Source organism: Poromitra crassiceps (assembly GCF_964638095.1).
Source record: "Poromitra crassiceps genome assembly, chromosome: 3".
In the NCBI taxonomy this organism is placed as follows: domain Eukaryota; kingdom Metazoa; phylum Chordata; class Actinopteri; order Beryciformes; family Melamphaidae; genus Poromitra; species Poromitra crassiceps.
The window spans coordinates 38,770,512-38,786,047 of NC_139625.1; the positions used below are offsets into that span (position 1 = coordinate 38,770,512).

General features: G+C 41.8%; 1 protein-coding gene across 1 annotated transcript in view; it reads left to right on the top strand.

Moving 5' to 3' along the window:
• The first annotated feature begins 13,069 nt into the window (after nt 1-13,069).
• The window catches only part of LOC310773095 (tetratricopeptide repeat protein 7B-like), a 42,422-nt gene continuing 39,955 nt past the window's right edge, over nt 13,070-15,536 (top strand). The window contains exons 1-2 of the mRNA XM_083633013.1: nt 13,070-13,196; nt 14,824-15,009. Of these exons, the coding sequence (XP_083489139.1) occupies nt 13,128-13,196; nt 14,824-15,009 (255 nt within the window). The 5' untranslated portion in view covers nt 13,070-13,127. The remainder of the gene's footprint in view (nt 13,197-14,823; nt 15,010-15,536) is intronic.

Here is a 15,536-nt window from a genome sequence, read left to right on the forward strand (position 1 = left end):
TCTCGCTCAAAGGTATATGAGACCGTCCTTTTAAATGCCACGAGAAAGCCTGTGAGGACCAATAAAAATGTCTGCCTGGGAGGGACAGAGAATCTAAACCAATAAATGCTCACTCACTGTTTCCTAATATGGAGGCTGCAGTGGTATCTGTAAAGCATGTGATTTCCAAGAAATGCAGACACAGGACTAGGAGGGGTTTGTCGGTTGCTCGCTCCCTCCCTCCCTCCCTCCCTCCCTCCCTCTCTCTGCACTGTCTGTGACCAGAAGATGTTTTCACTGTCTTAGAATATTTCAAGTCTATTACCAGTAAAATGATAAAAAAAAACACATTGATCACAGTGTAGACCATCTATGATACCGATATGTACACTATGTTGTATTATGGATTTGGATTAATGTGATTTGTTGTGATCCTTACTGTGTGTGTACTACCAGTAAATGAGAAGAGGGAGTACTGAGGCTGGGAGCTGTAGGGACACTGTCCTACAACTTTAGGGTCCAGGTTCAACCCCATCTGCCCTGCTGAGGTGTCGTTGAGCAACACACACTGAATCCCTAGCCTGGGTAAACCCAGCCTCCACGTGACCTCTATCTATGTGCTATCAGTCACAACAGTCTTGTGATTGATAGCACATAGATAGAGGTCACGTGGAGGCTGGGTTTACCCAGGCTACTGAATCCCTACCAGGCCAGTGTTCTCTCTCTCCATCACCCTCTGTTGCTCACCCTGACCTGTGACCTCTCTCTGGAGGAGGAGCAGATGCTGACGAGGTGACAAGTTCAAGGTTGATCTATTTTTTTAGTCCTCTTGAGAAATGGAATGACACTTGAAGAAACTCAGTGGTTGGGAGGAGTTCCTGACAACTACAGAGTGAAGTTGTCATATAGAGGCAAAGGGAGTCAGTAAATAATACCTATGCTCCGACTTTGCTGACCATGGCTGATTCTTAACAATTGAATTAGGTTAGTGACTCCCTTTTATATTTAGCCGATTAACTGGTAACACTTTATAATAACGTTCAGTCGTACTGTAAGTCATTTATAAGCCTAGTTAATGATGGACTAATCACTTACAAAACATGAATATTGTAGATTATTAATAAATGCTATGTTAACAAATCACAAATGCGTTGTAAGTCATCTATAAACTTTTAGTAAATGAAGTGTTCCTCACCTGTTATAAATTATGTGTAAATCATTTACAAATAATTTGCAAGGCTTTCTGCATCCCCTAATCTAAATTGTAAACCATTTGTTGTAGAAAATTGAAGTTCCATTGGCATTTCCTAATCAATAAGCTATAAGCTATAATTGCATACACATAATTAATGCTATGAGTTATTAGTCATAAGACATCTCACAAATGCATATTTGCACTATGCAGAGACACATAACTAGTTTATCAAGGAGGAGATTTCTTCCCTTTGCTCTGGCCTTCAGAAACTCAGCATGACAATGACCATGAGACAGGAACGCTTGCTGATAACAGTCTCCCAGTTGGACTGCGCTAACGCACACTCCAAACTATTCATACATTCCTCTCCCCTCCTCTCTCTGTTTCTTTCTGCCTTCCTTGCCTATAAAGCGTGTGTCAACTGTCAATCGCTACTGAATATTTGGACTCTGTACATTGATCAGATGGTACATTGAGATTCAGTCACTCCTATAATGCAGTTTATAGGAGATTGTTATGGCTTTAAATATACTTTCATAAGACATCTTTCTAGCTCTTGGTTTCATTCATTTGGTTTATATAAGCTGTTTGAATCATTTTAATGCGGATGAGGAATGGTGAAATTCCATTCTATAACACCATTCATCATCACACATAAATGTGTTACATACAAAAGGGTAGCTCTGTCAAAATTGAAGCCAATGCGGAAGTGCACTTAAACCTGCATTCTTTCAAATGGCCTGCAGGGGGCAACCCATTGGTCTGTGGACTTCTGTTTTTTTGATGCCTCATGTATGGCATTTTGACCATTGCCATCTTGGATCTTGACACAAGTCCAGGGATTTCCCACAGAGCACGGCCTGCTATTGGTCCGTGATCAGTGAGCTGTGTGATCAGTGGACAAGCGACCTGTCAATCATGCCCCAAAACATAGTCTGCAACTACAACATTAGTCTCTCCCCAGACTCAAATATTACGTTGAATCGCTGCGCTCCGCATACTACATAAGTGAGTCTGTGCCAGTTAACAGCCACTGCTGGTTTTGAAGGCGGGTTGAAATTGATGGTAAATGGACTGCTTTTATATAGCGCTTCTATCCAAAGCGCTTTACAATGTGCCTACATTCACCCATTCACACACCGAAGGCGGCCAGCTGCCACGCAGGGTGCTGGCACAGCCATCGGGAGCATCAGGGTTCAGTGTCTTGCCCAAGGACACTTAGACATCCGGACTGGAGGAGCCGGGGAGCAAACCACCGACCTTCTGGTTAATGGACGACCCGCTCTACCTCCTGAGCCACAGCCGCCCCCTTGTAGCACATTTGTGTGTCATGAATGGTTTACACTTTAGATTAGGGGATGCAGAAAGCCTGGTAAATTAATTGTAAATCATTTACACATCATTTACAACAGGTGAGGAACACTTAATTTACTAAAGGTTTATAGATGACTTACAACACATTTGTGATATGTTAACAACATAGCATTTATTAGTCATCTACAAATGTATATTCATCTTTTGTAAATGTTAGTTCATCATTAAATAAAGGCTTATAAATGACTTACAACTGAACGTTATTATAAAGTGTTACCACACTGCTGTGTCACACATATCATTTCATACCGTTTCACATAAATCTCTCCACAGTGAATGAGTCCATTGGGGTGATTTGTAATCAGATATAGCCCACTGGCTACTATACCATGTCAATAAGGCGTTATAGTGCAGAGTGCAGACCAGTGGTCTTGAGCCCTGCTGGTTTTATAATTTACCTGACAGTTATCTGCTATTATTTTTCCAACCAAGGACTTAAGTGATGTACCATAGTCGGTGTTGGGCAGGTTACTCAGGAAGTGTCATAAATGATTTAAGTTCTCTACTGCAGTTATACCTTCGAATATCAGGCTAGGTTCTCTACGTTCTTCCGCCAACTTGTATGCAAGAAAACCTGTGAGAAGTGCAGCTCCAGCAACAACAGCACCAAGTGGACCAAATGCTATAGCAGCTCCAGCATCACATTCCATTATGAGTTCTTCAGCTGCTACAATCTGACAGACAGAATGACAAAATCTGTTTTGTCCAAGTCACTGATATATAACGCTATCAGAGTACATATGTCCCTTCCCTTCCTGCTCTCGCTCAAAGGTAAATGGAGACCGTCCTTTTAAATGCCATGAGAAAGCCTGTGAGGACCAATGAAAATGTCTGGCTGGGAGGGACAGAGAATCTAAACCAACAAATGCTCACTCACTGTTTCCTAATATGGAGGCTGCAATGATATCTGTAAAGCACGTGATTTCCAAGAAATGCAGACACAGGACTAGGAGGGGTTTGTTGGTTGCTCTCTCCCTCCCTCCCTCCCTCCCTCTGCACTGTCTGTGGCCCAGAAGATGTTTTCACTGTCTTAGAATATTTCAAGTGTATTACCAGTAATACACTTGTCTGTGCCCCCCCGGATAGAAAATTTTGTCCATTTTAAAGTAAAATGCTTCAATCTGGTGCACTTTGAGAGCAAAATGAAGAGGCTAGATCTATAAAGAACTACATACATCATGTTAGATTAATATCCTCTTTACTGTGCTGTTGCCTTAAAATGATACAAAAGATACATGTCTCCCCATACGATATAATTTATATTCTGCATACAGGTCACATGGCAGAATACTGCTCAATTAAATACAATGGCCCATCTACACAAACATCACTTACAGGGGAGTTACTTACCCATTCACTTCAATAGAACTGTCCCCAAAGTCTAGCCCCAATCTAGCCTCAATGCAAAATCTGAATGTTGTGAGTTATCTCTCTTCCTTCTATAGCACACAGAGAGGAAGCAAATTGTTGCATTTCCGATCAACTGTCGCATTAAAACATCAATGACAGATTAATAGATCTGGGGACCGGGGCTATTTAATTTTTTTTTTTTTTTTTTTTTTTTGGTGTGGAAAATACCGAGGTCATGACCTCGGTATACTCAATGGTAGCTACGGGCCTGCACACATCACAGTGTAGACCATCTATGATACCGATATGTAATATACACAGGCCCGGCGTTAGGGGCGGGCCTGACCGGGCCGGGCCCCCCCATTCAACAAACTGGCCCCCCCATTCAAATTCTTTTTTTTTTTTTTTTTTTTGCTAAAAACGTTTTTCCGTTTTTCTGTTTTAAAGTTTAACATGGAATCTGGCTGTCATTAGGCATTGATTAAAGGAACACTCCGCCCATTTTCAACCAGCTTTGTATCATTAGAACATCAGTAGTATATCAGAAAACTGTAAACGGTTTTGAAGCCTGTCATTTAATTTGACAGTTATTGAGTGTTAAAGTGTGGACCAGTGACATCACTGGTCCACACTAACTCAAATTAATAACTCATTAACTCAAATCAACTGTCAATAACTGTCAAACTATTCATCATTCATCTAGTTTGACAGTTATTGAGAGTTGATTTGAGTTAATGAGTTATTAATTATTATTAAAAATTATTATTAAAAAGTTTAATAACTTTTTAAAGTTATTAAAAAGTAGTATAGCGTTATATTTTCTAACTACGTGAGACGCGAGACCGCAGCACAGCACAATAGTCACGACAAACGCCCCCCTCTCACGCTCATGTAATCACAATGCAAGATTTCTCCACGTCATTCCCTCGTCCAACTTGCGATAAACCGCGCCATGAAATCCGTTTTTAATTTTCGTTTGCCCGGGCTTTTCGTGGTTCTTCTTAAAAGTTACAGCACCTCTGATTTTTCCTCTCAGGGCGCAGAGCAGGGCAGAGCTGCAGAGCTCTCCTCCTCCTCCTCGGCTCATTCAGTCTGTCCAAACTCAATACCGATCTAATCTCAGTATGAGATGCAGGGAAATATATTATAGTAGCCGATGTGTTTAGAGCAGCTTTGTCACGTTGTCACGTCGTAGTATAGCGTTATATTTTACATGTGCGCTAAACTGCGATGAGATTTGTTTGCGGAAATGTCAGAATGTCTCACCCCATGCCCAAGCCCCCTCCTCGGCTCTCATGGCTCATGCTGCTGCTGTTGCGCCGGGAGAAAGTTCTTCCAAGTCGGACTGATAATATAAACAACATCATTTGAGCTTATCCAGGTAAGATATTAATAAAGTAATGACACATTCAGCGGGAAACTAACTACTGTATAATTAAGACATGTGCCAACTTTGACGACGTTTGGTTCAGTATTTTAAGAGCAAACAGGTTTTTTTACCTTCCTGAAAAGTTGCTGTTTTGGAGATTCGAGGTCCTGGAACGACAGCGACGATATATGGAATTCTGGACAAAATCATATCTAGGCTACATAAAAAATAAAAAATAAATCAAATTTGCATCTGAGAGACCAAATCTCATCATAGGGCTCCTTAATATGAAAAAGGTTGGGAATGATTTACAGCAACACAATGCCATGTCCTTCCTTTTATGATTATAGTGGCGTTTATTGATAGTATTGTGTTACATAAGAGTTGGTAGGAAAATAACAGGCGATTGTAATCAATTAACAGGTGATTAACAGGTCAAGTGACATCATGGGAATAGGCTTGGAGTTGTGAGGAGCCGAAAGTGTACAGGGGGAGTAGTAGTAATAGTAACTATCTTGAAATCCCATAGTCTTTGGGGACAACGTGATGTCAGGTTGTAGCTACCAAATCTCCCATTCATTTGAGGGCAAAAAAAAGCAGTGTTCCACACATAGAGGGCGCTTATGCCAGGTATGCTGCTGAAAAATGATACAAATGGCAGAATGGCAACAGTTTGCTGTCAAATGTGGAAATTTTGACCAGCATTCTTCACACATCACCCCCAAAGTCATATATATTGGTTAAAAGCTGAAAAAAAGTGTTTTGGGGGTGAATGAATGAAAATGAATGAATGAATGAATGTTCTCCTTTAAGAGAGATGGTAATGTCATTCATTCACTCACTTTCATTCATTCACTGGGGGCTGGGTTTACCCAGGCTATATAAAGACCCCCTGCAGAGACACAGGAAATTCCCACGTTCGCCTTCCAGGGAGTAGTATACGAGTACAACAACTACTGTTTGGCTGTGCGCTGGTAGCCTAGGTTAGCCGCAAAACGCGACTATTTCACTCGAGTACCTCTCCCATCATAGTCGCGCTCGCCCGACCCCTTTATCGAGGGAAAGTTGCACATTTAGCGATCTACAAGCTTCAAACATGCACCAATCACTAATATAAACTACGCACCTTGTTGCCACGGATGTTGTCGAGCAGGCCGCGCTGAGGCCGCGCTTTGTTAACTCGTATTTTAAGAAAGTTTGGGTTATTTGTGTGTCCGGAAACATTATTTTCCCTTCTCCAACGACTCTTCTTCTTTTTTGCTGCTCACCGGTTCAACTGCTCAACTGCGCCACCGCATCAGAAACCTGTGACTGACAGAACGACACAGGGCAAACCCCATACTTGACACATGATGTAATACCCCATGATGCGGTGTTTTAGACAAAGCTAGCGTTAGCTAGCTAGCAAGCTAGCAACTTTAAAGATCAGTAACTCTCGTCGCCCAAGCACGTCTTATGGCTTTCTGTCATCAAAGTCACTTTCCTAAAGTAATTTGACATGTTACCATGCACATATTCATATGAAATTCCACATATTGACCAGTGTTGGGCAAGTTACTTTACATTAGTAACTTAGTTACAGTTACTAGTTACTGCTCTGAAAAGTAACTCAGTTACTTTAAGTTACTCGTTACTTTGCAGGTAACTAGTTACTAGGAAAGTAACTTTTGAGTTACTTTTTTTTTAAACTCAATTCTCTTATTAATGCACACACATTATTTTGGGGTTGCTGTAGCACAGTGTGGGACAAGACAACTGTCAAATTTGAGCATTGTACCCATTATCACTACGACGAAAAGTAGTGGAACAAGAAAACACAACATTTAGGCATTGAGGCATATTTATTATTGCCTTCAAAAAGTAGCCAGTACACTTTTGGCAGTGTATAATTAACAACTGTATCAGTAGTCTATAATATCCTGGCTGAACAACATAAACACCGTGGTTACCGTTTGTAAAAGCGGAGTGCACGCCTAAACCTAACCTCCCCCAGACCCTAACCCAAAACCATGAGGTGTCGGACTCGTGAGGTATCGGACTCGTGAGGTATCGGACTAGGGGGCAGTCCCCAGCAGCAGAGCCCAGCGCTGCCTGCAGATAGGGACAGAGCAGAGCCTCAAAGCAGCCGCTCGTCGCGGCTGCCTTTAATAGCAGTTCATCTCCAAAAGGCAGGAGACTTGCAGGCATTTTTCTTCCCATTTCATGACAACGCGAAACACACCGTGAACACCCTCCAACGCGAGGGGAATCTGTAAGTGAGAGACGAGTGCTGTGCTTGCCTGGGTGCAGCAGGGCACTGGTGACAGACAGCCTGAGAGAAGCGAGGAGGAGAGGGCTCCATGCTGCTGACTCGCCGAGCGGTGTGAAGTGAACACCGCTTACCGTACACAACACAGCTCACGCAAAATGACCCGTTTCACTATCAGAATTTGGTCCAGTAACATTAGAAAGTATAGAAGTGCCGCACGATTAGCCTACTTCCTCATCAGACCGCCGTCAGACTCGCATTTTCCTCTCTAGCCTCGCTGCTGTTGGTCCCGCACAGAATCGTGAAGTAACGAGTAACGAGCATGTTTAAACCGCAATAATTGTAAGTACGTTACGTTACTGATGAAGTAATTCGTTACAGTACTCGTTACCGCAAAAAGTAACTTAGTTACTGTAACGCGTTACTTAATAACGCGTTAGTCCCAACACTGATATTGACACATATAGATGTATAAATTAGTTCCACTTTCACAAAGCGGCGATCCAGCATCTGAAATGCCTGCTAAAGTACCGGAAACCACGTCGAGAGACCTCTGACCCGGACGTGACGAAACAGGCGTCCAGGTGTCCGTTGCAGGACACAGTTACGCTATATCGAAATCGGGTCTGAGCGGACGGGCAGCGACCATACAAAGGACAGCTTGTACAGCTGGGGCTTCTCATCACCTGGACACATTTTACGGCGAAATTATCTGATAAACTGGCTGCGCATAACATTACTTATTTGCGGGAGTGCACGGGGGAAGTGTAGATTAATCGTGCTGCACTAGTACATTAGGTTACAAGTACATACCTCAGTCAGACTCTGGCAAATCCGACATGATTTGCTATCCTGTTGGTGTAGTTTCACACCAACCCTCTCCAGGCGTAGAAATACCCCCTTCTCGAGTGGTTTGCAGCTGCCCAACTTGCCTTTAGAACGAAGGTTTCTCTTACACAACCTGCAAAAATCGTTCACATTGGTAGTAGCCATCGCGCTCCTGTTGTGGGGTCGTTAGCTAGCAGTAGCCTAGTGAATCAATGTAGGTAGCTGGCATGCTAACAACAAAGGTCGCAGAGTGATGACGCCATCTGCTGCACTGCGCATGTGCTCTGTGCACTAAGCTGGTTGGATGACGGTTGCGTAATGGAGCGGTCTATCGGGGGGCCCAACAACCGCAGGAAATCGCACCTTATCAAATTGTGTGGACCCAGCGCTCGAACCTCTGTGCCGCCAGGGAATACAGGGGTCTTCTTCCAGTGGGGCTGCTCCACATGAGCATCCTCCAGATGTGGGTTTGCCGGGTTACACAGCTTCACTAACGCTGCTTGGTAACATCCCCCGGTCAACCATGGGAGACCTGGTTTACTGGGGAACCCCCCATGTGTTGTCGATGGAGGGAACACCAATGGGGAGAGTGGCCTTATGTGTCGGTGTTCACAGACACTTCCCTGCTGGGCTGGGGGGGGCACCTGCCTTTATTTATTTATTTATTTATTTATGCTGGACGTTTTAATTGTCAGAGATAACTAACCCCAGAAGATGGCAGAAGAAGAAGAAGAAGAAGAAGAAGAAGAAGAAGAAGAAGAAGAAGAAGAAGAAGAAGAAGAAGAAGAAGAAGAAGAAGGGGCGTAGCTCGCAGCAGGGAGCAAGAGTACCTGGATGCAGACACAGGAGAAACCTCCACCCTCCGTAACTGACAGGAAGTCACGTGACCTCAGCAGCGGAAGTTCATGTTTTTTTTTTAAATCTTTATTGACACACCTCGGCAGCAGAAGTTCGTCTTTTTTAAAGTCACGTGACCTCCGCAGTGGAAGTTCGTCTTTTTTAAAGTCACGTGACCTCCGCAGGGGAAGTTCATGTTTTTTTTTATCTTTATTGACATACCTCACCTCGGCAGCGGAAGTTCATATTTTTTTTTTATGTTTATTGACATATTGAAGTTAAACAGACAATGAACATATAAATGCAACTTTGCCAATGAAGTAGCCTACATGACATCGGCAGTTCTTCTTGTTTTGAAGTAACACGGATTTAAAAGGCTTTATACATATATAAAACTAAGAAGTTAGCAAGTAAATGTGCTATGGATAGCATTTCTAAAGTAAAGATATATAACTAGAAGTGACAGTCAGAATGATTGGTCGCCATGGAGACAGACACAACTACACATCGCCCTGTCCAAAACATGTAAACAGAACATTCATATTGGACCCTTCAATTTTTTTTAAATTACTCAAAAAATTATAGTATCCAATGAAAATGACTAAATCACAATAACACATAGGCTATATAATAGGAAAATTTACTCACACACCTTTACATACATGTTACCCATAGCACCTTAATCAATTTAAATACTGGTATCTATATATATCTATATCTAGGCTATATATAGACACACACACACACACAATCACAAAATGACACCTATTGCATCCTCTTGTCAGAGTTTTTGGGTTGAATGACACCGACAAAAACGACAGTTAAGTGTTTAAAAAAGTTCACATTTCAGAACATCAATAAAGAATACATGGCAGTTAGTCAATGGGGGCGGGGGGGGGGGGGGGGGTTAAAAGAAACACCACCACTACACACAAATATTTCTGTGTGGTTATCCAGGTGACGCTGTAGGCTATTGTTTGTTTACGTGTGGTTCGGAACTTTGGGCACAGAGGACAACCAAACTGTAAAGGTGTGTATTTGGTGATCTGTAAACCGATTCCATTTCCTTCCTTTATTATGGATGGATGCATCAGGGTCACTCCCCGTAGCTGACGATCAAGCGCTGCTGTCTGCGGCTCATCTCTCTCCCGAACCGCATCACCAGCCCCGTGGGCCCAGCCAGAGGATCCACGGGACTGTTCAGATGCCGCTGATGCTGATGCTCCATCAGCTCCGTGGGCCCGGCCAGAGGATCCACGATGCATTTCTATTTCTCTCTCACACACACACACACACACACACTCATTAACCTACTTATTTTCATTATTGCCATGCTACATTGTTATTAAGAGAACGTTGTCCAGGCTACGCTCCATCATGAACAATGACTCGCACCCACTCCACGACGTGCTAGTCAAACACAGGAGTACGTTCAGTGAGAGACTGATTCCACCTAGATGCAATACGGAGAGGCACAGGAAATCATTCCTGCCTGTGACCATTGGTCTATTTAATGCCTCTCTTAAAAGAGCACCTCGGAGACGCTCAGTCTCCCTGACACTGAGCCAGCCGATAGGTTAACTGTGCCTGGCTGAGCCACGTGTAACGTATAGGGCAAGCCGACTTAATATAGTCCAGGGTGCAATAATGATAATTGACACGGAATGTATACTTACTCGACGTATTTTCTATTTTGCTACTTAGACATTCTACTTATTTTTTGCTTCTAGCGCATTTACTAGTTATTCTATGCTATGTTGTGTTTTTCTGCTTATTGCTTAATATTGCATTTGCATTGCATTTACTACTGTTTATTTTATGCTATGTGTGTTCTGTGAGCGAGCTACTGTAACTTGTCCCAATTTCCCCTCGGGGATCATTAAAGTCATTCTGATTCTGATTATATACAGATTTTACAGTCACTCAGTCAATTTGGACATCATTTCTGAGCTTTGGTTTCTTCCAAATCTCCTCCATCCATTGTTCCTTTTGGATCTGAAACAGTTGTTTGACTGTACTTACATTACACTGTAGAGTAGCCTATTCATAAAATCACATGTAAATCACAAAATGAAAATATTGCAGACACCTTTCTTGACCAGGGATAACTGTGTGCTCTGTCCCAATTTAAGATATTTTTGGTCACCCTATCCTCTGGCAACTGGACAACTACTGCAGACCAAGACATCAAGCTTAAGTAGAAAATTACCTATGACCAACATAAAAACTGATGGTCAACGTCAAATGGCCAGACGGTTAACTGGGTAAATCGCTTTGCTCTTCAGATCACTAAAGCTAGTCTTCAAGGGTTAGGCAATGATCGTATAGTTACTAGGGGTGTCACAATATATCGTCCCACGAAATTTCGCGATAGTAAAACGTCACGATATGTATCGTTGAGATGAAATCTCATATCGCCAAAAAAAAAAAAAAATTTTTTTTTTTTTTCAAAAAATAGACTAAGAAACGTCTTTGTTTGTTGAAGTTCAATGTGTGGAAAGTAGTTCAGTTGAACAAGTCTCTGAAGAGACACATGAGAAGTTATACAGGAGAGAAACCATTCAATTGAGTTTCTGGCAAAACTGTTTACTTGACAGGAAAAACTGAAGATGCATAAAAAATAGATTAAGAAAAGTCTTGTTGTTTGAGTTTGAAGAAAAACTGAAGATGCATAATGAGAATTTATACTGCTGAGAAACCTTTTAGTTCAAAGTAAATCTAAGTGACGGTGTAACTCATTCTATTTCAAGATAAGCCTTATCTCCAATCTCATGTTTTTTCTAGTTGTTATTGTAATAACAATTTCCCACAACAGCATGTTTTGTATTTGTGCATTTCAAATAAAATACTACTTTTCCAGTCATATATTGTCATTATTCAAGTTTAAAAAAATATTGTTAAAATCGTATCGTATCGTATCGTTATCGTGAACCCAGTATCGTGATACGTATCGTATCGTGAACTGAGTGTATCGTGACACCCCTAATAGTTACAATTTACAATAGAATGTTTTCCCCCCACCCACCAGCGGCAATATTTAATATTTTATAAGTAGCTTAAACTGTGAACAGGAACATAAATAAACAAATATACACCAAGTAAATGAAAATAAAATCGAAATGAACAACACAAAATGACATGGGGAGCTCACATACCTGTGTGCAAACAGATTACTATGAGTACAGCAACTCGACCTGGCTCTCATTCAGACACCTTTAAGGAGAAAGGGGACAGCAGCGAACCGCATGAGAAACCATATGTGCTTTGAGTCAAACCTAGCTAAGATCGTTAACTAGCTGCTAGCACATTACTTCAGAGCTGTACACAATAAAACATACGTCCACACAGTGAAATAAACTCTGTGATAATAAACAACAGCATTAACGACTTGTACAAGAAAGCTTGTGTCCCTGTCTTATGTTCCTACTGCATTTTAGCATGCTAATCGCGGGAGCATTTGGAAAACCTTACCTCTCCGTCCTCAGCAAGCCTTATAGCCGTCTGAGGAAAAGCCGACCGGAACAAAACAGGAAGTGACATCGCCAAAGTGTCACGGGTCACATAACAAAATCACAGTTCACAAACTAAAAGTCCCCAAAATAAATAGTATAGAAACGGTGTACATATGAAAAACAACAAAACAGTGACAAAAATGAAAAAGGATTATTGGTGAAATATAAACTAATTAACACATCGGTTACATGAGCACATGTCTGTTCTAATGTACACTTGTCTGTTTGAATAAAAAAAAAAAAAAAAAAAAAAAAAAGTGCATTACCGCCACCTACTGGAGTTTTGGCGCTTGGCATTGGAGAACTGGAGGCTCTGATTGGAGGTAACGCAAACTTCCGCTGCTGAGGTCACGTGACTTCCTGTCAGTTACGGAGGGTGGAGGTTTGTCCTGTGTCTGCAGCTAGACCCTTCTCGCAGGGAGAGGTACGACAGTGATGGCAGATTTGTCGCTGTATCTCACTAATGTGAACATTTCCCTGGGGCAAGCTATGGATTCTGAAAAGGTTAGTTCTTTATGAAACACATTTTGATACGTATTATTTATGTTATTGCTAAAAACGGAAATTAATAGGCTAATAGCAAGGTACTTCCTTAGCTCAGAAGCTAACATAAACATGGTTCATGTTGGCGTCGTCCACATAGTCACAAAGAGGAAACGCATTTGCTCCACATAATTATGAGGTTAAATGTGACTTGTTATCTCGTTAACGTCGTTATGTAGGGATACCGTTAACAACTTTTAATTGTTTGTTTTCAGATACAAACCATAAAAACTGCCCGGATTTTCGCACGAGAACTGATAGGTTAGCTAGCCTCAACGCGAGACTCTCCTGTCACTGAAGAGTCGCGTTGAGGCTAGGTTAGAGCTAGTGTTTACAAACAATACATACGTGGCGTAGGATTGCTGCGCTGTAACCACAACCAGTGGCTGGTGCCAGCATGATAATCTTTCATTTCATTTATTTAATGGGACTCATTGACCATGATCACATGGTATGGAGCACAAACAAAACATACATAACCCATACAATGGCACACGACATGGCTAGAGCATAATGTCATTAGAGGCAGGGAGGCAGGACATTCTTCAAAAAAGCACCTAGTTTACACATCACTTTTGGTCTGTCTGATTGTAGTAGTAAGATCAGTTTAACATAGATGGGTGAGTTAAAATAATATCTGGTTAAGTATAACTCTCTGAAATTCAAAATAATTGCATTATTACATTCAAACAAAATATGATCCTCCTCTCCCACACAGTTGTCACTACAGAGGTTACAGATCCTCATACTTCTTTCTATGCAGTCCTGCCAACAACCTTGGGGATTCTGGTGTTATTAACCCTGAAGTTACAGATTGCATGTCTATACTTTTGGTTTACATACAACAGATCATTTTCCAGTTTAAGCTCTTGTTTGAATTCTACATACAAGTCACACGATGTCATACTTCTGAGCTCACTTTGCCATCTCTGCATAAACTGATCCTTAAGACTCTGCTTGACAGTTAGCTTCAACCAATCAGTGCTGTTGCACTGCTGTGTAAGCCAGAGGTAGGACAAGCTACAATCATCCAATATCTTTTTGACCCGCACAACCCACGGCGACGCATAGGCGCCAGAGTTGTGCAAATCAAGCAGGCAGTTATACATGATATGGCTAAGTTTGTTCTCTTTGCCTTCAATCAACCTTGCCCAGTAACCGATCATTCTTTTCTTGACAGTGACACAGAGTGAGTATCTCCCCAGCTCCCCATAGAGTAGACCATACTGTTACATGTTGTCATTTTAACTTTTAAAATGTACTTGAGAAATCTGAGGTGTAGCTTTTAATATATCTATTTTTTCAAACCCCCAAGCTTCACACACATACAACATCTACAACAGTGTTGTTTGAGCAAATTCAAACCCACACACTGGATGTCTTGTTTTGTTAACTGGCCCTGTTCTATTGTTATTGGCCCAGGACGCTGGTGACAATGATGATGATGATGACTGATGATAAAGATGTATTTTTTTCTTTTTTGATGATGGTGATACTGTTGATTATTACCATACCATACTTCTGTTATTCCAGCTTTGTCTAGTGTAGTGTTTAAGATATGGCCCCTGGTCTGTATTGTTCTTGTCAGGGCCCAGGGGGGATGACAGACTTTGAGACTGTGGAGATGGGGGAGCCGGCGGTGGGGCACGGGAGGGTAAGGGTGCCCCGGAGGACCATCTACTTTGCCAGTGGGGAGACCATGGAGGAGTACAGCACTGATGAAGAGGAGGAAGAGGAGGAGCCTGTGAAGAAGGATATCATGACTGTAGACCCGGTAGGCTGATCAATTCCATCAGTTTTTATTACACTCTAGATCCATAGAAGTGACAAAGACGAGGAACTAGCTCTATTTTAAAACCCCATCCTTTCGTGTGAGATCAAAATGATTGACTTGTCAGTCGACTGGAGCCATCTCAAACCCAGTTTAGCCGAGCTGGTTGAGGGAAATGTTTTTTTTACTCTTTATTTTGAGTTGGAAGGAAATGGTTTTACCTGTCAGCTTTTACATTTAAAGTCCCTGGAAACCAAAATCCACAAAAACGTTCTAACTACCGTAAATTCCGCACTATAAGCCGCACCGGAGTATAAGCCGCACCTGCAAAGTTGACTGTTTTTTACATATATAAGCCGCACCGGACTATAAGCCGCGGGTGTTTTAATGGTATTTTTTTTTTATTTTTTTTATTTTTTTTAATGTTTAATTACCATATGTAAGGGTTCATGCACAGAGGGGATTGTCGGGAAAGAGATGGCTGTTTGAGGAAGCTCCCATTTATTAACATTTCAACAAAACAACATAAC